General features: G+C 43.4%; 1 protein-coding gene across 5 annotated transcripts in view; it reads right to left on the bottom strand.

The window, feature by feature from the left end:
- Positions 1-25919, bottom strand: part of WASHC1 (WASH complex subunit 1) — a 57815-nt gene that overhangs the window by 12548 nt on the left and 19348 nt on the right. For 2 of the 5 annotated variants that reach the window (XM_054282077.1, XM_054282080.1), the window contains exon 2: positions 14633-14786. In XM_054282077.1, coding sequence (XP_054138052.1) covers positions 14633-14786 — 154 coding nt within the window. Of the gene's footprint in view, positions 1-14632; positions 14787-18656; positions 18930-21172; positions 21197-25869; positions 25907-25919 lie in introns of those variants that run through there. The other 3 variants (XM_054282078.1, XM_054282081.1, XM_054282079.1) reach the window with 3 other exon arrangements.

Here is a 25919-nt window from a genome sequence, read left to right as displayed (position 1 = left end):
TCTGAAGGACCTAAATCTTTCCTAACTGCTCTCACCAGCAGATTTTTCCCACCTCACAGTTCACCTCTTTTCTAGAGGTTTCATAATAGTATTGACTGACACTATTTCCAGTACTGCTCTCTAGAGGTATCTGACTATTTTTGCTTCCTTCAAAGCTGAAAAAACTGAGTCATTTATTTCTGCTTTGCTGCTCTCCCTCAAATCAATGATGCAATTTTCTCTCTCACCTGAGAGTAGACCTCTCTCCTAGAAGAACTCCACAAAGCTTTCTTGAAGCTCCAAATAAAAGCGAGGTACCAATTGCCTTTTAGCCAGTACCCTGCTGACTTCCAGACACAATTTTCAGCATCTGACAAGGCACATGTTTCTCTCCCAGAAGGAAGTGCTAAGCAAATAGTTATGCAAGCTCAGGTCTGGAAACCAGTAAGTGTTCTTCTCCCTTTCACTTCAGGAATATGAGTGGGTCCAGTGAGGCAAACACCTCCCTCACTCCCTTTCCTGCCCCACATTATCTCCAGTGTTTTACCAGGTACCAACCTCTTCCCTTCCCTCACTCAAAGAAAAAGAAAAGAGAGGAGACATCCAACCCCACTGCCCACCAAATGCCTGTTCCCAGCATAAGCTGGGGAAATTGTCCAGTGCCAGCTTAGGGGTTTCATACCATGATGGATTTTCTCTGAGGCACCCTGTACATTCTCCTGTTATCTCCTCTCAAGGATTTGAGGCCAAATCCCACTGACCTTATAGGATCTGCAAAAAACCTTCACCTGAGGTGGTACAGATGCAGGCCCACAACACAGAAGGAATACATATCAGTCTACAGATTAATTTATTTGTTGCTGAACAAGATAACTTTGAAATAAAAATTAAACCCCCTCAGTCCAACCAATCCAAATTCCATGTACAGGCTCCTAGAAGTGCATGACTGTTAGCATGAACAGCTCAAGATACAGCTGTAGGTGTTAGTTAGAAGAGATCATACACCATATACCTTACCAGAAAAAATACATGGAGAAAACCTTCTCATGTTTGATCAACTATTTCTACTGCTGTGGAAACTGAATTTACTCAAGGGACACAACCAGTTTTTGTAAAGAAAGGGAACGGGAAGGAAGGGGTGAAGGGATATGGCTGAGGATTTCAGGGGCAGTGCTGGAGGAAAGGTGGCATTCAGATCTTAACTTCCATTAAAGGGAAGACAAGGACAATTAGGACAAGAGGGATTAAATGTTAATAAAATGGCCCAATACTGCCTCTCAAAACCACCATGAGCATCTGAACCCAGCCCATGCCTATTTCTTAGTCATTGCTGTGCTATTTTGCTCTCAGTGCTCTTTTCTGCTTGAGAAACACCTTCAGTTAAATTCAACATGACTCTGGAGTTGCTGAGGAGCAGGAGGCTGCAGCCCCTCCCTTTCAGCAGCATGTGCTTCATTCAGGACAAGTGAAAGGTCTGTGAAAAAGGACAATACATCACCTACCTTCAAATGCTGGGCATTGAGCCAAATGAACCTTCCCCTCCCAGTGTTTTTCTTTGGGGAAGCAATACACATGGCAGATTAAATCTATCTCCTGGATTATCTCTTAATCCATACAGACTTTTATTTTTTGATCTAAGCAGATATTAAAGCCAACCTTTCAGCTGCTTTGATTCAAGCTTTCACTTTCTCTTGTCCCTCTGAAATATTTTTGCCCTCAAGCCCTCTGCACTTCACCCCCAACTTAGCTCTTGTTTCTCCTTTGTCCTAAAATCCTCATCCTGCTGTGTTTAAGCCACTCTCCATTTTACAGGCAATTTTCTCCAACACCCACAGCAAGTTCCAGGAACACTTCCTCCCAGTTCTTGGGAATCTCTTGAGGGCCTCTCTTGCTGCCCCCCTATCCTCTGTCCCATCTGCAACCACAGAGCAGATCTTTCCTCTTACTCTGTTATAAGTCTTCTGATAAATCTCACATTCAGGTGGCTACTGAAAGACTTCCTCTGCTGTTTCTGTGTATTCATGACGGAAAATTCACTGTTTCCTTACTCCCACAGGAAAAAGATTTGAGGCATTAGGAATCTGGCATCCAGGACACTGGATACTGCCATTATTGCCAGCACTGGCAATAATGCTACATTTGTATGCAAGTCTCCAAGCACTTCACAGTGCCAACCAAAAAAATGGTGATTTTTATCATCTGTATCTGCTAAGGATCAGAGAGCAACAGAAAAAAAGTTTAAAATCCGAGAAGGTTTAAAGATAGGCCAACAGATTCCAAGACTGATGTCTGAGAAAGAATTCAGCTGCAAGGAAGCATCACAGCAGCCAGAGACCCTTTGCTTTCAATGTTGAACACCCATGTCACCCAAAAGTGACAGGGATGACAAAACTTCTGAAATGGCAGAGAGGACAGGCAAGCTGCACACCAAGGTGAACGAGAAAGGTTAGGCAACAGAGGCTGGAGCAAACCTCTCCAGAATACCAAAGAACTTCATTTTCATGTCTGAAGTATAAAAGTAAGTGATCAACCAAGGAGAAAGAACATTACAGAGCAGAATAAGAAATGAAGTTGCACAGGAGGATAAGGCAGACGAAGTATTAAATTACTTTTTCCTTAAATGAGGACTGTACACATCACAGAAAATCAGGCTTCTCATCACCTCCCAGCCCAAGCTCCAAGCCTTAGAGATAGCAGGGTGATGCTTGGCATTGCTGTTCTAAACTTCAGGGTACATATAGTAAATTTATTCTATAAAACCTTGGCTTCTCGCCTAAAAGTCAAGCTACTTTTTTTTTTTTTTTTTTTTGCTAAATGACGTATGCTTTTATTAAATTTCTCCCTTACTGCAGGAGGCATGAATAAGAAGGGATTGAGTTTATGGTTGTTGTATTTAATTTTGTTCTCAGACACTCCAAGCAGCAGGTACTGGAGCAGGGTAACAAGGAAAGAAAGTGTCAAAATGAACACTGTGAGAAGCCCACGCCAACTCAGTGCTTCTGCCCCTGCAGCTGGCAACATCTCAGGATCAAGATGGGGAGAGGGAAGGAAAGTCTGCTAAGACACTTATGGGTCACAGTGATCCAGGGGAGCATTCAAAATCAGCTCACAAAGCCAATTCACCTCGAAAGTTTGAAAGGCAAAAAGGAAAAATACATGCTCTTATGAAGAGCCAAGCACATTCAACCACTCACCGAAAGATCAACTTGTTTGCTTTCTGCTCTTCTCTCTCCATATTTAAGCAGTTTCTAAAGTCTTACTTCTTATCTGAGTAAGTGCAATCAGAAACTGTCATCACACACCATCTCTGACAGAAAGAAGTCCCAAGTGAGGCTGTGTAATCAACGTTCCTTCCTCCATTAAGGGTTTGGGTATTATACTAATTAATGTTTATCTCACTCTGATTGCTCCTCGAGCCTGATTTGCAGGTGTTCCAGCATTTGCATATTGCCCTGTTCCTGTGATGCTGAAAGGTCTTGCAGATTTGAGAGTGATCAAGGTTGCCAGGTTATCCTCAGCAGGATCCAGCATATATCACTCTCCACAGGTCATGTTCTCACACAAAAACCATTTTGATTTTTAATCTCTTATTTCAGAAGGCACTCCCACTACCGTGAAATAGGTTTATGTAAAAACTGGAAACTGAGGATTTTCACCTACCATCACAGCACCCTTCTCCCTCTCTTCCCCTGCAGCTTGCTCTCCTCTCCAGAAAAGCAGCTTCCCTTTTTTCCTTTGTAGAAAAAGGTCACAAACAAGTTCCTCTTTTAACCTTCCAAGCTTTTTACTTGTCTCATACCACTGACTGGTCTGAAAGCAGATGCACTTTTGTTTCTTTAGAAGAAATATATATTAAATAGAAAGTCAGTGTATACTATGCAGAAAATCTGTTTGCATATAAAGTACACCATTATATTTTTAAACTATACAGGCTACTTTTGGTCAATCTACTCCTCCATTAACAGTGTTGATATACATCTACAGCACAAGTTCTACCATCACAGTGACAACTTTGGAGAAAGATGACTTTAGGAACTCCATTTCTTCTAAAAGAAGCAATGGAGAAAACAGTTCTTTACCAGTGCTGCTGGAGTTTCACAGGTGACCTTCTGAGTTCCTCCACTGGCAGTGGAATTGCTTCCCAAAGCAGCAGCCACAGGAAGAGTCTTGAGATATCAGGCAGCTGATGATACTACAGAATCACAGAATCATAGAATAGCTTGGCTTGGAAGTGACCCACTCACCTTCAGATGATCAAGGTGGTCAGAGCCTTGGCCAACCTGGTCTTGAATATTCTGAGCAACCTGTTCTGGTGTTTCACCAGCCTCATCACAGAACATGTCTTCATTATTTTTAGTCTGAATCTAGCCTCTTAATTTAAAACCAGTACAAGCTAAGAAGTTTGTCCTCATCTTTCTTATGAGCCCCTCAGGTACTGACAGGCTGCAATGAGGTCTTCTCCAAGTCATCTCTTCTCCAGGCTGAACAACCCCAGCTCTCTCAGCCCTTCCTCAGAGGAGAGGAGTTGTAGTAACTGATCCTGGTACTGCAACCAGGAGAAGTTACTAGGGAAGTATAGTTTGTTATCTTTAGAGTTTCCACTCATCCTTGAAAAAATTTCTGAAGTATTTACTCACTGAAGCTTAATCTTTTGTAGTAATAGCCTTAAGTGTTTTCAGTTTTGTTCTTCCTTTTTTTTAATCACTTGTCAAAGGAGGGCTAATCCTGTTTGGACAGAATTTTACAAGACTGTCAAAAATAAATTTTGTTTCCATATTGCTTGAAGTAATAGATCATACTTGGCAGATAGCTTGAGAAGGTGTTTTGGCACCTTGTAACCTTAAATTAATCAACTGTGTGTACACAAAGATTAGGTTTCTCATTCTCCCATCAAAGCTCCATTCTCAGGCTAGCCAAAGATCTTCCTCCTTGTTCCCATTGAAAGGAAAATGTGCATCACTACAGAGTCACAGCAAACATAAGCAGTGGAGAAATGCCCAGGTGACCCTGTTGTGAACTATATCTGGGGTAGGGAGAGCAAATGTCTTTGAAAAGATCAGAGATTCCTCTGGATCACTGTGGGTACCATGTCTGATGCTACACAGACAATATTTCTGTTACACAGCTCACTCTTATTTGACATTATGCTCCAGTTTCCCTACCAGCAACAGTTACAGCAGGCAGATCAGCCTGTTCTGAAACTTCTGATCTGTGCCCTCTCTCAGGTGGGGCTGCAAGAGAAATTCATAAGCCACCATCCAGAAATACTTCTGTGTTTCTTTCCACAGAGCTTCACCCGAAGGCAGCAACAGCAGGAGAGGAGCACTGACAGCAGCCACCCCAGCCCTTTTAGGCTGTGCCTCACTTGACCAAAGATCCATCACCATCATCATGTGGCAGGAATGACATTTGCAGAGCCTTCCTCCCCCCTGGCCAGGCAGCCAGGAAGTTTCTCTTTATTCCTAGCTTTCCCCATACTTTCCAAATGATTTAAATCAGTTTTCTTAAGGTAAGTAGTACTCAGTTACACAAATGTAACAAAACACAAAGAAGAGATCGTCTCTAAAGGTCTTCCCCTGATGTAAGGCTGAAAATATCAGGAAAGCTGAGCTCCCACTCCTTTTTTGGGATGGAGGTTTCTCATACTGTGACAGCACACAGCACAAACACTGCTCTCAGTCTGTTCATCTCACCAAAACAAGTCATTGTCATCAAGAATAGGAATGCTGAGCAAAACATGCCTGCCTCCAGAGCAGAAAATGATTCCTGGTGATAGCAGTTCCCATTCTCACTGTTCTCCAAGAAAAGCACTGCTTTTCTTTGCATTTAATCAAATACCCTCAGAACTTCATAGCTTTTCACCCAAAGATCTCCAAGCAATTTCCAAGTGTTAATTAAGTCTTGGTTGCTTGTGAAACCAAGAGTGGAATAATTTGTTCCCTGGAACAAAAAAAAACCTAGGCAAATTCACAGTACAGTCTCAGCAGATCAGATTTTCAGTCCATTATTCACTAACTCCAACAATTTTGCATTAATTCACAGGACTTAACACATATTTTTCAGTAGCTGCTTAATTTTCCATTTTACTGAGTTTAAGGCCACCTGTGCAGGTTCATCTGCCCTTTTCAATGTCTTGCCATTGCCAAATCCATCCCACTGTTTCTCACCAGAATAAACTACAGCCAGCAAGAACTGACACAAAACACTGACAATTCTCTCACCACCACCATTTCTTTGTTGTGATCCAAAATCCAGCCTTTACCCACATTTAAGACAAATGTTTACAAGTAAAGGTTTTTGCATTGACTTGAAATTTTCTCCACCTCCAAGCAGCTGATGACAATCACATGAAATTTTACTTGCAGGTCACAAGTTGAACCCTTCAGTCTCCTTTTCAATAAAATATATCTAAAAGCTGTCATTTACAAGCTAGTGCTTACTCTATAAAAACTGCTGTCTTGCTCAACTGGACTTGAATATTCAGGAGAAGGAAAGCCCAACCAAGAAAAAGGACTTGCTACCATAAAATGTCTGTTTAAAGACAACTACACTTCATGTCTTCTCAGAACTCTTACTTCCTTTCTGACTTTGATCACATAATAAGGGTCTGCCTCTGTGGTCTTCCCTCACTGTGCAGACCTGTTGAAGTTGTAATCAGATACTTGGTAAATGACCAAACTGGCTTTTGAAGCATGACTTGGAATAAGCAGATCATTATTCTGTTTTGCACTAAGTTTCTGCTTATCACATTGCTGTGATCCCTGTAATTTTCAAGAGCTTATATCTCAGTGAAAATTCTTCTATTTCTTTGCACTCATTGCTTCTGCTCAGCAGTGACCCTCTTCAGCATCCTGCCAGAACTAGTGGGGATTCCCAAGATCCACCCAAAATTTTGCTACAATTAAAACAGTCCAACTTCATAAGACAGACTTTCTCACAAAAAGTTACCAGCCCTTTGCCAGTTATAAATTTTCCTCGCTAATTTAGCTTTTCCCTTTCTTACCTTTCCTTTCAAAGTGAACTTCTTTAACAGATCTTCCTTCCAAACAGGCCTCCTTCTCTTAAAGGAAAGATTTCTTCACATATTTTTTGTAAATGAAGTTTTTTATTTAATATTTACTCTTCAGAAACAGATATTGTTTAGTGTTACTTCTTCATTTTCCTACAATCAGTTGCAGTCACACTCAAATCTCAAAAGTCACCTTCTGTGATATGCCCATCAACAAGCTAATTTGAGTGTGCTTCTTTAACAAATTAGAACAATTCTTTGAGTTACACCTCATTTCCTCAGTGATAACAGCACTTTCTTACTTTCTTGAGGGATTTCTAGTTACTCTAGTTATTCTTTCCCCAAAAACTTTGGGCCACAAGCAGAGATGCTCCTTACAGCATCAAAAAGCAGAGATCTCTCTGCTTGCACTGACAGCTGCTCTGTATTTCAATGAAACAGTCTGAGGCACATCAGTGATCAGACACCTTTAGAATTGGTCTAGACACATGATATCATTTCCCCCATTGTCATTTTAAAAATCATCTTTCCCATGCACTAACTCACAATTAGTCATTAAGAATGGAAACACTATCTTCACAGTAATACCAGAACAAATTCATACAGTGTGCCTTCCAAACCTCCTTCCCCACCCCAAAACTGCCAGAACTGTAAATTCATACACTTTAATAGCTTAAGTCCAGGATGTCACTCTCAAAAGTATTGTTGAAGCAAAACCGAACTACCCAGTCACTGGGACAAAACAACAGAGAGAACTGCACTGTGGAGACACCATGAACTTTCCTTGATTTTTGGTACTGTACTACTGGAATGTTATATTTATATATGTGTATATATGTTGGAATGTTATATATATATATGGTCACAGATAACCAGAAGGCTATTCCTACTGCACTCACACAGAGCAGAAATGCAACAGCTTTACCTCCTCTTCTAAAAGGAATGTCTTGTTATGCCTCTTAGACCCCTCAAGCATGTTTGCAGATTCAGCTTTGCTGGTCAATCTAAAACAAGAGTCCTAGAAGTAAATTAAAATGCAAATACCTGGTTTTATAATGCACATTAATCCAGAATAAGGGTCATATTCTTGGATGAATTAAGAAAGGAATCCAATTCACCATGCTGTGCCAGGGAGAGTAGGGGATAAAAATTATTAATGGCACAGCATGCTGAACTCCTTCAATAAAATGTTTGTCTGGTGGATTTAGAGGAAGGGATGAAAGTTTCTGGAGCCTGAATTAAAGAATTTGGATGGTATAGTGTGTTAAAGAGAAACCCCAGGTGGGTAATTTAGGCTCTGGAAGATGTAGGTGGAAGAAAATCAGAAACTCCTTCATTAGCACCTACAAATAGGTGTCCTGTCTCCAAAAGCACTGCTCTGTCTCTGCTGTCAGTTGCATTTACACCTAAACCCTCACAACCTTCCCCATCTGCAAAACCCAACAGCACCACAGCCAGACAGAAAGAAGCACCATGGAAAGGGAATTTAATGCACCAGTCATGTGTGAAGAACAGACCTTTGGCACTGCTGTTCCTCCCCCAACTCCCCCTCAGTGTGCACACCCCCATAGAATGAGCCTGTAATACACATTTCAAGCCACTCAGCGTTATTTTCCAGACAGTTTTCTCCATGCTGGATCCCTAATGGAAGTCATGCCTGTAAAACAAAATTACTTCTTTGAATCTCTTCCTCCAGGGCTGACTGAGTACACAAAAGCCATCCATAGGAACAGAAAATTACTCCAGCATATGTGAATCTCCAGGGTCTGGAGTTGGTTGAGAAGGTAGAGCTATCACTTTGTGTAATAAAGGAATAACATGGCAGATGTTACTGTATCAAGAATACAACAATATTGCCAAAACCATGGGCTAAGAAATAAAGGAACACTTTATCACGTGCTTCTCCTTGCCTATTTCCAGAGAGGAACAGCCACAGCAGTCAGGGACTGAGGGGTAAAGGAATTACTCTCTGCATGGGGAAGTTCATAAGATCTTTGCCAAAACCCTTTTAATTAACAGAGACTTACTGCTGGACAAAATTAGCTCACAGGAACTTGAAAGCTGCTACTCAATATTGCATTTTCTCCAACCAGAAACAGAGCACAAACAAGAGACTTCCCTGTCAGCATTAAAAAAAAACCCCATGAACTAAAATAAATCAACAATTCATATGTACTGAAATTACCTTAGTTTCTCCTCACTGTTTGCCTTTCCTACTGCCCATGCCATCTGTTTTAAAGCAAACTGTCTCATATTTCCACAAGATATTCCACTTCTGCTGTAAGAGTAGAAAGAATGTTCTCAAGAGCTCCTTAAATTGTTGTGTGCCTCCTTTTGCTTGGCAGGTTTGAGACCAATTCCAGAAGTAGGAGAACACTCTCCTGCAGTTTGGCACAGGTCAGACTCCAGAAGATCTTAAGCTTAAGGATTTTAGCAGCATCCAGAAAGAGTTGTGACCTTGCCTCTTGCAGAACAGTCACACTCCCTTTGCCTCTTTCTGGGGGTGTGGGATGCCTGCTAGTGCCAGCTGTTGCCAGCCTCCCAAGCATGCTGATCACACCCCTGTGTCACCTCCTCTGTCGGATTCCCGGCTGTTTAGATGGTTTGGAAAGGCTCGGGGTGGCTTTGGACAGCCCGCGCTTCAAAGGACGAGAAGGGACTTTAGATCTTTTCTTGGTTTCGGTGTTTATTAATTGTTTATCTAAAAGATTTTCTCTTGGCCTGACAGAGGTCTGCTCAGCAGTCAGCTATGAGCACACTGAGAGCCTCTGGGGCGGTCACCTATCTTTATACTCGAAGTTATGTATACAATATTTATCATTTTTCTCTAATACTTTCTACTCTTATTAACTAGTGCACTTTTAGTAATAACCAATCTCAAAGTGCTAACATCACCACAGAAGATGGAGGCTAAGAAGAAGAAGAAGAAGAAGAACAGGACACGCTCCAATTCCTCTATCTTACTTCTTTAGACCCCCCTGTACAGAAATCTTAAACTCTGTGTTTCACTCTAACTAACTTATCCCTTCACCATTCAACCCAGTGAAATCCTCCTATCCTCATACAGATGTCGTCTCCTGTGTGGGATCAAAGTCCAGCCATCAGACACTTCTGGCAACATTCCAGGACTCCCGAGCCCCCCAAGGGTGGTCTCGGTCACTCTGCACCTCAGTCCTGAGGTGCTGAGATCCCACACTCCTCAAGTCTTCTTTCCACAGTCTAGGAACCTTTCTGAAGCTACATCCTCACAAGCTGTCAAAGTTATCTTCCAGAGGATCATGGCAGCCATAACAAATGAAAGGAGCCTTACAAAGTGTGTGCTACACTTAAAAAGAAAATAAATCCACGTTACTTGGACACATATCTACAAGAACAACAACTAGCTGCAGGCAAAATGTCCCTGTTCTCCATTTCCTCATCTCTGCAGGAGACTCCATTCACTCTTTACTCACTGCTGCTGCTTTATCTTCCTGGCAGCAAACAACTGCTCCTACAGCCTCTCAGGAGAGGGACCTGAAACAAAACTAGACCTGGCATCCTCTTTCAGATGACCTCTGGGACAACTCCAAAGTATCATGAGGCACCTTGTTGTTAAACAAGAGCCATAACACTCTCCAATTAACTGGAGAAAAATGGATTCCCTGTGCTGCAGTGTGTCTCTTGGTGCAAACTCACCTGCACAGTGAGCCATCCCAGTGGACAGCTCTGTTCCTAGAAAATCAACCCTTGCAGCCAGCAGAGGAACACACACGAGCAGTGTCCAAGCTCCAAGCTGCATCCCAGAGCTCCAGTGCACAACAAAGCACAGTGCAGCTTGCAGCAAGACCCCTCTTGGCAAGTTTCCATTCCACAGACCTCCTAAATTAAACACATTTACACTGATGTACTAATCCCCACTTCCATTATTGATGATCATGACTAATCAGAGTAGCAAGTTTAAAACAAGGAGGTCCTTAAAACACACAAATGTACCTCATGATTAAGATTTTGTTGGTATTTTCAATTTCAGAACTACTCACATCTCAGCTCTGCTCCTGTCATAAACATCCCTGAAGGCTCTGCAGCCCAGCCACCTACTCCTTACCTTCCTTATCTCAGCCTTACCAGATTTCTTCCCCACCCCAAGAGCATTTCCACAGTGCTTCTGTTTTCCAGCTATGGTTTTCAGAATGCAGCTCTCATTTAAACTTTTGCTTAATATTAAAGCCCTTTTCAAATATGTAATATGAAATTAGTTGGAATCCAGCTGGGGAGGAAACAGGATATAGTGGTTTAGCAAAGTATTATTCCAGACAAGCAAAGACACTGAATAAAGATTTTAAAGAATAACAACCAGAAATTTTAACTAAAAAAAAAAAAAAAAAAAAAAAAAAAAAAAAAAAAAAAAGGATGAGATATTTTGTATACAGGACAACTTGGGGTTGGATTACAGGCAAATCCCGGACCTTAATAACAACCTTCCAATCCCAAGCAATTGATTTCTTTCTACTACTGTAACACTCCATGAGATAACCTGCAAAAACAACTTTCCACACATCTGTTACTCAAATAGCAAATAGACAATATTAGAGATTATTAACATTTCCTGCCAACACAAACTCCTCAGAAACTGAGAAATGCTGAAGGACAAGCCTACCTAACAAGGAGGGAATATCAGGAAATCTAAACTCATCACTTATTTTAAGCACTTATCCCAAGAACATTCCTGTAAAATACTCCAAAGCACATGATTCCAACACAATCTCCCACCCAGAAAATACTAATGAGAAAAACTCATTAAATAGATGAGAAAGATAGAAATAGATAGGAAATAGATGAAAGACTACTGTTAATTTACAGTTTAAACTGGTCATCCCACTTCCTGTGACCTGTATCAAAAACCCTCCCTAAAAACCCAGGAGTTAAATTCAAAGAGATATTATGTCAGATTGGCTATGTTAGAATATTTATGTTTTAAGCAATATTAACATCTAAGTAACTACATGCAGTGAATCTGATTTTTACTGCAGCTTCCACAACAGATTCATGACTTGGATTCAGTTAACACACACAAGCTTAAAACTTCCATTACTTCAAAGCATAAAGTTGGGAAGGACATGCAGCCTCTTGGTCTTGTCACAGCACTGACATCAGCCCCAAGAGGACAGGACCTCCTCAGAGGATGGCACTGCTGGACAGCACTGCCCTAAGACATCAATCTCCATTGCACAGCAACCAAAGCTTTGATGCTGCCCATGTGAAAAAAGGCAGGTGGGTCTCTGCTGCTGAGAGTTAGGGATTTGATGGAGAGGGATGCTGAGCTGATATATCCTGCTCTAAGTGATTCCTGATTCAATCCAGGCCTGTTCTCCAAGGCTGGGGATGCTCTAGGTCTCAGCCATAACTTACCTGAGGTTTGGCACCCACACATCCCTCGACTGTCTATGAACTGATGAACTCTGCAGTCTCATTCACCAGGTACCTTGCCAGAGTTGATAGCAAGCAAGTTTCTTTGAGAATGATGGGAAGAAGAGTTGGCAGAGACTTGTCACATGGGTTATTTCCCAAGTTGCCCAAAAAGAGGGGAAGTGGAGGAAAGCTCCCTGTATTTTCTTCTAATTCCCTAAATGGAAAGGTATCTTCCTTGTGTCATCTCAACATGTTCATTTGAAGATTTCATACTCAATTATCATGTCAGCAACAATTTTGAGCAGAAACTTTGATTAGCTAAAATGGAAACAAACATCTGGGTGTGGAAATATTCCTTTTTTCATACAGAGTAGGAGACACTTTCACTCCACCTTCCACAAAGTACAGATTGGCTTGCCACTCTCAAAAGCACTGTACCAATCCACCTGTTCCCACAAAACCACCTCAGAACATCTGCATCTCTGCAGTACTGCAGTAAGGAGTTGGACACACTCAGCCAAGTCCCCCACAGTGAACAAGTTTCCTCTCCATCAGCACTGCAAGCTGCTGCTCTGCACATCAAACAGCCAGCTCCTCCAGGTAAGACAGCTCCTTCCTGGAAATGGAACACAGAGCTGCCTTGTCTCAGGAAAGGGAAGATAAAAGGTCACTAAGTAGCAAAGTTCTCGCCTTGAAAGCTTTGCCCCTTGATTGACATGGAAGAAGCAAGGTCATGGAACTTCTAATCAGATGCCTGCATAATTACTAAATCACTCTTAATTATATCAGAGAGCCAAGACTTCACTGGAAAGGCAAAGCAAACAAAGAAGCCAATGAAGCCTCCTCTGTTGTTGGAGAAAATTGGTAATTAAAAGTCATGAGTGCACCAAGGAGTGAGGGAACAGCATCACAGTCACTGCTCAGTTCTCAGGAGTGCCTTGCATACAAAGCAGCAGGTTTATCTCCCCAGGGAAATTACAGGGTACTGTGTTAGACAGCAGAGTGGAGAGGAGAAACAGGGAAAATAGAGACACAGAAAGAGCAGCTCCTGCATTATCAAGAGCTTCATGTACCCCACAGAGAGGGACAGCACTGCCAACCAGGCCCATGTCTGAGAAGGGTTTTCCACATGTTTATGGCAGCTCTAGAAAGCCTTCTCCCAGCCTTAGATCATGAAGTGTTCCCCTACTTTGGAGAGCACAAATGAAGCAGACCTTGTGTTCAACCTAATCCAACCCACACACAGCCCTTGCCCAAACAAGGACTATTCCAGTGGAAAACCTTAACCTCAATAACCTGAGCTCAGCCTTAGAGATTGCTCTTTCTCCAGAGGCTACCCTTCAAAACATCATTATCAGAAACCACAGAACTTCAATCTACCCTTAAAAAACCTTCCAAAACTCAAAGACAGAACGTCATGATCCTGCTCACACCATAAGAAATTAAACTAGACAGTCATGGGACCTGCTGAAACCAAAGCATGTGCTTTTACTGATTAGACTATCTGATTACTGATTAGACTACTAAGGTAAATGCTGATCTGTTTCCTTCAAAATGACAGTCCACACTATCTCAGAGCACTGAGATGCCAAAGATGGCACCACATTATCTACCATCATGTGCAAGCAAACACAAGAATCTCTCTGATCTGCCATACAGACAGCCTTAAAGATCCAATCCTAAAGATGATCATATGCAAGAGGAGCCAAGTCTGGCCCAAATCCTTGAAGAGATGGATTGTGATACTGTGGCTGTCTTACTCGGGGCACTCAGCCCTTCCAAGACACAAAAAGGGAAGTGTGAAACACCAGAAGCCCAAAGAGAACAGTTTGTACATTGCAGAGATCAGAACAAAGAGACATTTTCTACTTCACTGCTTCAAGTACAATAATTCAAAAAGACACATCTTCAAGATACTCCAAATTACAATGCCCCCCCTTCAAAGCATGAGCAAGAAGGAATAAGGGATAAATGCAGAAGAAGCAGTAATGCAATTTTTTAGTCATTAATAAAAATGAGTAAAAATTAATAACCAACAATCTCTGGCAAACTGCAGCCATTTCATTATGCTTAACTTTGACAGACTCAAATCTAATAAACTCACATTGAAGTGCATCTGGTCCTTTTCCATCTCTTTCCTGAACTTCCATTGCTTACCAACCCAATGCCCTTTCCCCTTCACTGCTGCACCCTGATTCCAGCACTGTGTTGTGTAATGCTGAATACTGAGCACCAACCCCCAGGAGAGCACTTTACCTGTTGAAAATATCAGCTGACACCTTCTGCAGATACTGCAGTGCATCTGCCACCTGCTGCACAGCCTCCTCCCTGCGCAGGTCTGGCTGGATCAGGGGCACTGAGTATGGCTGCCCTTCCAAAAAGTGCTTCTGGGCTACTGTGGCCATTGTGCCTAAGGGAAAGAACAAATAGGTCATCACACATGAAACACACTGCCATTTTATCACAGCAGTTATCCAGGGACTTCTACTTTCTGCTCCACTAATTATTTTAGGAAAGCGTTTGCAACAGAATTGGTAAGCTGAGGAGAAAGGCACAAGTGGTAAGGCTGACATATTGGATTTTTAATACATTCAAGGCAGCTACAGTGAGCTGAGACTCTCTTGCTTATTTGAATATTCTTAAAAATCATAATTTTACTTTAGCATGCTACTTAACAAATCTCTGCTCAGTATTGTGCTGAAAACAAAGACCAGAGTAAGAACAAAGAGTGGAAATAAGACTCATCACAAATCACCCTGTCCCCTCCTCCCTTTCCTCATATTCCACATGGATATATTTCAGGTCATCCAACCCTATTAGCAAAAGGCAGTATTTCATCTTACCCTTCTGCTCCAACAAACACACCAACAGGCCCTTCCAAGAACAGAAGCCATGAAATTACAAAGCATGCATGGGCACACAGCCCCTTGCTCCAAGTAGGTTAATGAGAGTTCTTCCATTCTGACACTCCCAGGAGCTCTTTGCTGCTTCTGGACTGGATTTTTCCTTAGGAACTATTTTAAAAGAAGGCTCCTTATTTTAGAATCCTTTCACATCTCTAGCCTAACCAGTCACCAGAATATTTCAGCTGTGTGCCACACTCCAGAGCTGTGTGCACACTTCTGGAAGCAGCTGGGTCAGCACCACTGCTCTACAGCTCAGCCAGGAGAAGGTCACCCACCATCCATGTTTCCATCCCGAGCTTTGCTCACCTCTCCCTCAGCAATTCCCAAAAAGTTGGGCTCCCATGTCTTAACTCACAAAAATAACAAAAAAGTTCCTGGGACTTGGAAGAACATAAAGAGAAAAAAATCCATGTCTCTGAGCACATTATAAATTGCAAACTCATAAATACATTTCTATTAGGACATTCTAAAGAATGAACAGAGTATCCATACAGTTTTCTAACCCAAACTCTACTGCTAGGTCAGCACAACTCCCTCCTAATTTGTTTTCTCTGTGTCTCTTCTCATTCAGGCTGTAAAAACCAGGTTTTACAGGTGCTCATTACAGGGTTTCACCACACAGAGCTCTGTATATCTGTATAAGAAAATATTCATTAAGCTGAGGAGAAGCAAAACAAAGGAGGATGAAAATCCAAGGTGTCAGAAACAGACAGGGACATCTCAGGATGCACCACATTCCCTGTGTGGTACTTGGAATTCTGCAGGAGCCAGCTCAGAGAGCAGTGCTGTGTGCAACCTGCATTCCTGGCTCCACAGCAGGGCAGGCTGAGAATGGCACAGAAACACAGCCCATACTGGAGAAATTCACAAATCAGGAGCCTGAAGAGAGACAGCCACAACACAAAAAAACAGTTTAATATGTGAAAATTAAAAGGGGTCTTCACACATTCCTTCAATTCCCTACCTTGCTTCACAAAACAAAGAGATAACAGATTAGACTTGCCTGCAGCCATTTCTGTGTATTTAACAAACACCACCCTCTCCAAATTTTTCCTTTAAGATGATACCACAGTAGGGGAGAAAAAGCTTTCTGTAAATGTGCTGTGGCTGTTATTTAAGGGTATTCTTTTGGGATGTGGGGTTTGCTGAGTTGTTTTGGGGTTTTTTTGTGGGGCTGTTTAATAATGAATCATATGAGATTTAAGAGTATGTAGAAGCCTTTCCACAGTTAACAAATTTGCAAGATCAAGCCCAGCCATTACAAAGCTGGCTCTGCTGCCAGTCTAGGAAGCCTAGACCTACTCTGTTTCATTTCATGCATCACTGGCAGCAAGACTCTGTATCTGCACTCTTTAGCAGCAATGTTTGCACACTGATTAGTCTTCTTGACTGGGGCTGCTCTGCAGACAGGAAATTATTATTTAGAGCTGTAAAGCATACAAGTTAATCTGAGATGAGTACAGCTAATTGTGAGACAGCAGTTTTTGATCTGCTGACCACAATCAAGCTTCAATATTTTTCCTTTCAGAGCTACTATTTGAGTGTCACCATGGAATAAAGGGGCCAGATAACACAGCAAGGACGTGGTTATGAGTTACTCTGGCTCCAGCAGCAAAAAGAGTTTATAATCCTCCCTGCCACTGGTCAAAACTCTGCTGTTGCATCAGTGCTCCTGATGTTTGGGATGCCTATTTTTAACTCAAATCAGCTCAATGACCCAATTTACCACCACAGCCAGATAAACAGCTGTAATTGCCCAGTCATGAAACACAGGGGGAAGCAGGGGCAAGAAGGAAACTTCTGAAACTTGTTTTATTATCAAAACCATTCCTGTGCAAAGGTAACCCTAAGAAAGCCAAGACTTTCACCTCTTGAGGCCAGATAAGATTATACAGCCCCAGTATGATGTCTCAGACTCTCACCAATCCTAATTCTCCTGGTGTCCTTCCTAAAACCAAGCTCAGTTCAGCTGCTGACTTGGGAGCAGGGCTCCTCTAGCTAATCCCAAAACATTTTTCCTTACAGTCAGAAGCTACAGACTCTCCTTCAGGTTCCCAGTGCTCCCTTGCAAAGAGAGGAGCCCCCAGTACTGGGCAAAGCAGGAAAACCCCTGGGTGCTCCTGCTCACACTGCCACAGTTTGTCTGCTGGCAAACATCACCTTCACAGGTTCTCCATGAAGACTCTCAAAGGAGCTTCAGATTCTCACATTTCCTAACACAAATTGTGGAGAAACATGGCAGACTCTGGAAATTACAGAGATAGATACAAGAGACAATTCTTTCTGTGCAAGAGAACAAGTTGGGGAGCCATAGCAAGGAGGAGGGAAAACAGCAACATAAATGACTGGACTTGGGCACAATCCCATGCTACAGCTGCTATTTGTTACCTCCTAGGACCAAATGAATTGGAGAAATAAACCAGTTTTACAAACAATCTGAGCAAGGGCCACCACGTGGTTAGAGTAAAAGGAGAATTACTTCACTTAACAGGAACAAAAACTGCAGGAATAAGGAATATTTTAAAAGGGAAATTCAAAATCTTCCCAGCAGAAGTCAGGAAGGAAAGCAAAAACTGAACATCACTCAGTAAGACCGACTCTTCCTTTATCTCAAACTCCAGTGCACTGAAAGGAAGCAGCACATTTTCTGGCCAAGCTTCACTATTAGAATGAAAAATAAAAAAGTGAGTTCTGGGTGTTAAAATATGTCAACTCTTCCACCCTATCCCATGGGTGCCAAGCCTTCATGTAACATGGACAGCAAAGGCACAAATAAACTGTTTATATCTCACACATAGAAGGGACTTCCAGCAAAGCAACAAACTGGTTCCAGAATCACTCCAGAATCCTACAGAGGGTGTGTTCCTGCAGGAAGTACAGCAATGCTGGAATTATGACAGTTGACATGAAATACTCTGATGCTACAGTGAGAAATGGACACATGTGCCCAAAGAAAGCATGAGTCACATACTCAGCATCCAAGAGATTGAATCATTAGTGGTGTGACCACCAACGGGTCACACAGAGCAGAAGAAACAGCAACACAGAGCTTTTCTTTTTTTCTTTCTTTTTTTTTTTCTCTTTTTTGTCATTTTTTTTCTTTTTTGTGATCAAAGAGGCTCTGGAAAAGAGCTGTAGCATCTGGGGGCTCCAGCCAGCTTTTATTCAATTATTTTTTCTATGTCAACTTTCATGATCAAGACAAATATGCTCTGGTGTTATATAATAACCTCATTTACCTTATTAAAGTGAAAAAGGTTGTTTTCTCACTGCAGCACCTGCTTCCAAGTGCTATGCTCTGATTTGGAAGTTCTGACTGAAGCTCCTGACTGCTTAGATTTGCACTTCTGCCTGTAGCTGTCTGTACCTCTCACCTCAGGCAGGCTGCTCCAAAGCTCCTCAGGGCTGGTGGCTGCTCCTCCTCTGCACCCAAAGCTGCTCTCCCCTCTCAGCTCCAACACTCACACTGGCAAAAGCTGAGGGAAACAGAGGAGTGGGAAACACAATCAGCCTCCACCAGACTGTCTGGCCTCTCCAGAACACCCAAACCAGGCTGAGCACTCCAGGGTTTCCAGGCAGTTGGAACCAACAACTGGGCTTGCTCCTCACTCGCCACAGCCAAGTCTAATGCCTGGAGGGACACGAGGAGCTCTGCCCCTGGAAAAGAAAGGATGTAATGCACTGCTCTGGATGGGCAGAGGAACACTCCACCTGCTTTCCTCACCTCTCTGCATAAGAATAATTACATTCTCATGTTAAGGCAAGCCCTAAAGAACTTGTCACAGAGCAAACAGAGTTTTTAAAAGAAGCAACACTTCCCTAAGTTCTTGAGAAAATAATGCTCTATGGAGGATTGACTACTGGGATGATTAGCTAAAAATAAAACAACCCCACAACCTTAAAATATTTTAGTTTTTCAAAGGAACATAAATAAAGGCAATATTAAAAAAATAGCATGGCTGCCCTTAACACAGAGAATGTAGAGCTGTATACAAGCACTTACCAGCTGAGTACTTTGCTGTGAAAATAAAGGGAGAATAAGGCAAGCCATCAACAATATCTGCTTCCTTAACATGCTTCAAGAAGCTAAAAAGAGCAGGCTCAGGGGAGAAGAGGGATTAAATACTTTGAAAAGAATCAGTGTGTATACTTCAAAGCTACAATGGCTGCTTTAGCAATTACTGTGCTGCTGCTTCTGTCACTGCACAGGAAAGGCAGCAAGAACCAGAGGCTTTAATTCCCACAGGCAGTCACATCCCCAAAAAGAAGTGACAGGCTCTCTCTCACCCTATGTCTCTCTTTTGTAGGATCCTCATAAAAGATCCTTGTTAGGACAGAGGGATCAGCAATATGCAATAAAACACCTCTGCATATCCCTCACTATTCCACTATCACCAGAATGGCTCCAAAGTGGGGACAGAACAAGCCACAAATGAACTGCAGTTAAAGATCAAACACACTCAACAGAGGGAGCAGACAGGCTCTGGGCAAGGCTTACCAGAAAGTGCAAAGTCACATCCATAACTTGGTTAATCACAAGAAGTCATCCCAAATTCCTCCCTGAGAGTAATTTCTTACATTATACTTTCTACATAATATACATAATACTTTCTACCATGTTTACCTGGACAAACATTTCCCCATGGTCATATCTGCTGCCATATTCAAGTCATACCTTGATTGCTCTGGAGGCTTGCCTACAGGCTATCTCAACAAAATATCAGAATTAAATCCTCTAAGGAAAAAATAAGAACAATATAAAAATTTAATTATGACACCTTGCCCTCCACAAATAAAGCACACTCCTGTGAGTTTACCAAACAGAGAACATTTTAAAAAGAGACTTGAAAAGCAAAATATGCCATTGCATATGAAATGCTGCTCAGGGCAGGAGAAGGCAGTGTGTGCACACAGATGTAAACACTGAAACAAAAGCTAGAAATTGCTCCAAGGCAGCACAGGAGCCCACATACAAATCCATTATTATGCAGCATACAATCATTCTGCCCTGTGCTGACATTCATGGGAGGAGATGGAATTCAGTCCCCCAGCAGAGCACACCAGAGGTGACTCTCCTGGATAGGAGAGCAGGATGCATTTCCAGCAGTGAGGTGAGAGGCTCACCACAGTCCCTGCACTAATCCAACTTCACCCTTTTTTTGGGGAAGCAAGGTGGGGGCAGGAGAGAAGCACTTTGGTAAGCTAAGAGGATGAAAGGTCTATTTATATTTTTTAATTAACCATCTTCTACAATGTTATTAAGCAGCAATCAAAGATGCAGATGCTACTGATTTGATTGGCAAGAAGCACAGGGTGCTGTATATTAAGGAACTCTGCCCCTATAAATAGGTCTAATCACATCTGAAGGCTGCAAGGCAGTGATGAAAGAAAGCATTAATGAGCCCTAATTAGGGCCTGTAGCAGGCTGTACTCCACCAGGGTGCTCATGCTACTCTCTCATAGTAGCACCCTCAAACTCCTTTGTAGATGTCACTGCTTTGGTGTTAAGACCTCTAGTAGCTCTTTTAGACAAGAAAGGGGTCTCACCATCCTTGGAGTGCTTGGCATTGGCTGTGATGTTGCCTCCCAGTGCTATTTCTGGAATTCTGTCCATTCCAGCTGTCCCACCCTGCCCACTAGCAAGGAGTGAATTAAACAGAGGAGCTGGAGTTCCCCAGACACAGAAACTGGCAATGGGTGCAGGAAAGTGAAAACTTGAGAAGGCATCATTCTCCCTCTCTCTCAGCAGCAGGAGCACACCACAGCCCAATCTACAGCACAAGGTTGCTTTAGTCACAGCTGTAAAAGCCATTTCTGCTCCTCCCCTCCAGCTTTGGAGGATACTTGCTCAACCTCAACCTTTGAGCCCATCCTTACAGCACAGCATTACCTCAGAACAACACCAGCAACAAAAACTCCATGTAGAAAATGAATCCTACAGGGCATCTCCTGCTCCCACAGCTGCTCATTGATATGGGACACCCTGAACAGCCCAACCCTTTCCTAAAGGAGCCAAACTCCCATCTCACCATGGCCCTGCAGAACCAGTAGAGGGTCACTGACATCTCTTAGGAAAAATCCTTTCCTTAGGATTTCTCCTCCTGAGAAGCTGAGAGGCCTCAGGAACAAAATGTAAACATTGATCATCTGCTTCTGTGGAATGCAACAGGTGCATCTGTGATTGGTCTCATGTGGTTGTTTCTAATTAATGGCCAATCACAGTCAGCTGGCTCAGACTCCCTGTCTGAGACAGAAGATTTTGTTATCATTCTTTCCCATTCTATTCTTAGCTGGCCTTCTGATGAAATCCTTTCTTCCATTCTTTTAGTATAGTTTTAATGTAATATATATAATAAAATAATAAATCAAGCCTTCTGAAACATAGGGTCAGATCTTCTTACCTCATCCAAGAACTCCTGTGAACAGCATCACAGCAGAGCCCTGAGACACCTGACAGTCAGCAGGACCACCTGGAGAAAAGCACTGGCCTGTCAAAAATCTGCTTCTGGAAGCAGGAGCCCAGCATTTAAGTCACCTCCTTCTCAAAAAGCCAGAGCCTGTTAAAAACACCTCTGGCTCAGACACTTAGCTTTGAAAGAAAGAGCTGTGGCAGCTATAGGTGAAATCTGGAGACCACCTTACCCAAAAAAGTACTCAGAGCCACTCAGATTTGCTGGTTTGCCACTACTGGCATATTCCACTTTGGCTAAAGAGAAAGAACCAAAATTTGAGATCTCAGAGCCCAGCTTTACAGCAGCATGTGGCGACTCCTTGGCAAAATACCCGACATTTAAAGATGGATTAGATACAACAAATTACATTGACTCTCCAGAGAGAGAATGCTATTACATTATTTTTCTTTTTTTAAGAGAATCTGGAAAGTAGAGACTTAAAAGAATTTAGAGGTGCACCTCAATCCTGTTAAGGCCCCCTCTAAGCCACTGCTGTCTTCAGGACAATCTTTCCCCACAACACAGAGAGGCAGCTTCCCTCACTGCATCACCTTGCTGAGAAAGCCCTGTCCTCTCAGCACAGCCTGAAATTCATTTCCTCCAGCTGGATACATAAAGCTCATTTTGGCAGACAGATGTTGATAAGTTAATCAGATAATCCCCTCTGCAACTGCCACCTCTGGCTCCCATCAGTCATGGAGACAAAGAGATGCTGGAATGAACAACTGATCTGATTCCAGGGCAGCACACACAGCTGACCACAAACACTGTGCTAATTGCCTATCACCATTTATTACAAAGGCAGCCTAAACAAACAGCTTAGCTACACCTACTCTGCCAACATCACAACTGAAGTTGAGAATCCCATCCCAAAAGTGCAGACAGGGCTCCTTCTTTGATGCCCTAAATGGGGGCACTTTGGTTTTGTGTGCCTGAAGTACACAGAAGGCACTGGCTGTGCAAAGCCCTCTGGAGAGGCATTTCTCTGCAATAAATTCTCTTAAACAATGGAATTCCAAAACCAGGCTAACCAGAATGCTGCTGAAGAGCTCCCTGCAGTGTCAGGAGCTTCTCATCCTCACTATCAGATCACAGCAATACTCACTTCCAGAAACACACTGTGCCCAAAATAAAAAAAGAAGAAAGAAGGGAAAGAAAGGAAAGAAAGAAAAGAAAGGAAAGAAAGGAAAGAAAGGAAAGAAAAAATCCTAGTTTTGCCCTCTAGTTTTCTGATGCAAAATGAGCTCCATCCTCCTGCAGAGAGACCTCAGCTGCAGATCCAACCACAACTGGCAGTGTCCTGGTTCTCACCTCCACATTCAGCACCCTCTGCTCCAAAGTTCTGGAGTTTTTCAGCCTCCAGGCTCCACGTACAGCATTCCAACAAAGCCTTAGACATTCAGTTAAGGAAACAACTAAATCAAACCAGGGCCTAGATCAGTTCCTGCCTGTTTTATGCACTCAAAAGCAAAGGCAATGGTTGCATTTCTAAGAGATGACAGGAGGACTCACTAAAGAGGGAAAGTCTTCAAGTGCATTCACGTTTGCTAGAAGGAATATCCCTACAGAGTGGCCTGAGTGACAGGAGCTGATGAAAAGCTGGGTCAAAAACATGACACCTGGATGAAGGATTTTCTGGGAAAGGTTATCCTGTGAGGGAGTCTAAGCAGAGCTGATTAGCTACAGAAATTGCTTTTCTGACTGATAAAAATGATTCCCTTCAATCTCTTACACCACAGCCATGGGAAACATAACAATTCCAGGCATAATCCTCTTCTTCCTCTGCACACTACCTTTAATCTAAAAAAATGTTATGAAAAAGAAATCTGCTCTGCTTTCAGGATTACCTCAATACTATTTTTCCCCAGCCCTCAATTTCTACCCTTCTCTTTCACTCCCCAGGCTGAGCCTGATGTGACCACAGCCACCTGGTATTCCCAGAAGCCAGATTGCAGAGTAGCTCCAGGAATCATCTGCTTTCAGTTTTCTGGCCCAAGAACCCCTGAGCTGAGAGAGCAGCACTTTGCATCTGAAGGAATGAAGATTTGAAACTCAGTTTCAATATCTGGAGTGATAGAAGAAGGACAGATGCTAAGAATAGCAGCCTGTGCTGCTCCAGGCATTCCTCAGGCACCCTCCTGCCTCAGGCTCTGGAGCTGTGGCTGTTTCCCCCCATCCAGAGCATCCCAGGAATACAGAGATATATCAGGCAGCCTCTACATCCCAGCTTTACTACTCAGACAAGGCAAGCATCATGAAATATCAGGAGAATTTACCAGCCAACCTTCCTAAAATAAGCAAGGCAAGTTGACTGGAGCACCTCTGGTTCCCAGAATGAAGAAAGGTCTCTACAAGGACATGCCAAAGCCACTTTGCTTCCAGGCCCTGCCTCTGGCAAGAGCAGCACTCTCACTCTTTGCTCTGCTTCCTTTCAGTGCTCCAGCAAGGCTCTGTACTGCAGGGAGCTGCCAAGGAATGGGGGCAGCTCTAACTTCCACTCCAGGATGGGTGAGAGGGCATTCCAAGCAAAGTGCCAGCTGACACTTGCCTCAGCCACTGAAATGCCACAGCCACAGCCAGCAGCACCCCACACTGCCTGCTGGAAGTTGCACTGTGACTTGCACAGAGTCAAGAATGAGCCTGCTCTGCACAGGCATGAAGAGCCTCCTCTTTGGAAAGAGGTCTTTGGGAAAATCCAGGTGCTATTCAACCATTCAATACCTGAATCTCATTTAATAACCAAAAAAGAAAAGGAAAAAAAAAACAAACAAAACACAACACCCCCAAATAAATAAAATAAAAAGGAGAGGGGAAACTTATCACAGGATTTCCTGTTGATTACTAAAATAAATACTATCAATGACCATCACCACTGGATATGAATTCACAACATTTCCTAAATCCATCAGCATCCTTTCTTCCTGTACACAGGTAGGTCTATCAGTTCTGTGGTCTCCTTATTGCTGGCCAACTCATTCTTTACTCTGAACATAGAAAAAGATTATTCCAATAAATGCATCAGCAATTTTGGTGAAACACTGACAATATGGTTTTATTTGACAAATCATTACAACCAGCACTACTACTGGCCTGGAAACAGTATAAAGTACTGCAAATAGTACAAAACACCCAAACCCCATCACAAGCCATCAGTCGACTTTGTGAGGAAAAATCACACAACAGAGAGTCCTGTGTCTCTCTCAGACACCTCCTTCTCTTTTTTTGTTCTTCCCTTCAGGCTGCAGCATGTCCCATCTGTCCCTGCAGGGTACCTGACCTTGCCCTCACCATTCCCTGAAACACTCAGGGAATGTGGAGTTCAGGAGTCCTGTATGCCACTGCCAACTTGAGAATTGCATGCTCCATTCCTGCCTGGCAGATCTCCCACCCCATGCCATGGCTCAGCACCGAAGCACCACATAACAATCACAGAATGGCTCAGGCTGGAAGGCACCTCCGTAGGCCATCTGGTCCAACTCCTTGCTCCAGCAGTCATCCTAGAGCACCTGGCACAGGACTGCACCCAAATGCTCCTTGAATACCCAGCGAGGGAGACTCCACAACCTGTCTGGAAAATATTTTTTTCCAGCTGAACAGACCCAGAAGCCTCAGCCTGCCCTCACAAGAGAGATGCTCCAGTGCCTCACCCAGCTTTGTCTCTCTCTGCTGGAGTTCCATGTGTCACACTCCCTTAAGGAGCCCAGAACTGGACACAGCACTAATAGTGTGCAGAAGGGCAGCATCACCTCCCTCGACCTGCAGGCAACGCTCTTCCGAAGGCACCCACCCAAGAGCACTGCCTGCAGAACCATTTTCAGATTCTCTGCAGAACCTGCAGAACCATTTTCAGGTTCTCAAGAGCACTGCCAAGAACCATTTCCAACCTTGCTGTCCCTCCCTCCCAGGCGCTGCCAAGCTCTCCTGCCCAAGAGCCGCCGGGGCTCCCACCGGGCAGCTCCAGTGGCTCCCAGACGTGACAGGCCGCGGCCCCGGCACAGCCGGAGGGCACCCACCGGGGCCCGGTCGCTCTCCGGAGCTATTCCCGGAGCTGTCCCCGACCCCGCCCGGGTCCCGGGGCTCTCCCGGGGCTCTGAGGGGGCCCGGGCCCGGCCCCGCCTCCGCGCGCGCTCCTCACCTGCCGCCCGCGGCCGCGCCCCCGCGCCCCGCGCAGCTTCCGCCCGCCCG

This window comes from Melozone crissalis, unplaced genomic scaffold, assembly GCF_028551555.1.
Source record: "Melozone crissalis strain CALT ecotype California unplaced genomic scaffold, PUWL_Pcris_2 ptg000033l_1, whole genome shotgun sequence".
Classification (NCBI taxonomy): Eukaryota; Metazoa; Chordata; class Aves; order Passeriformes; family Passerellidae; genus Melozone; species Melozone crissalis.
Note: the sequence above shows the minus strand (reverse complement) of the source record. Positions and strands in the feature narration are given on the sequence as shown.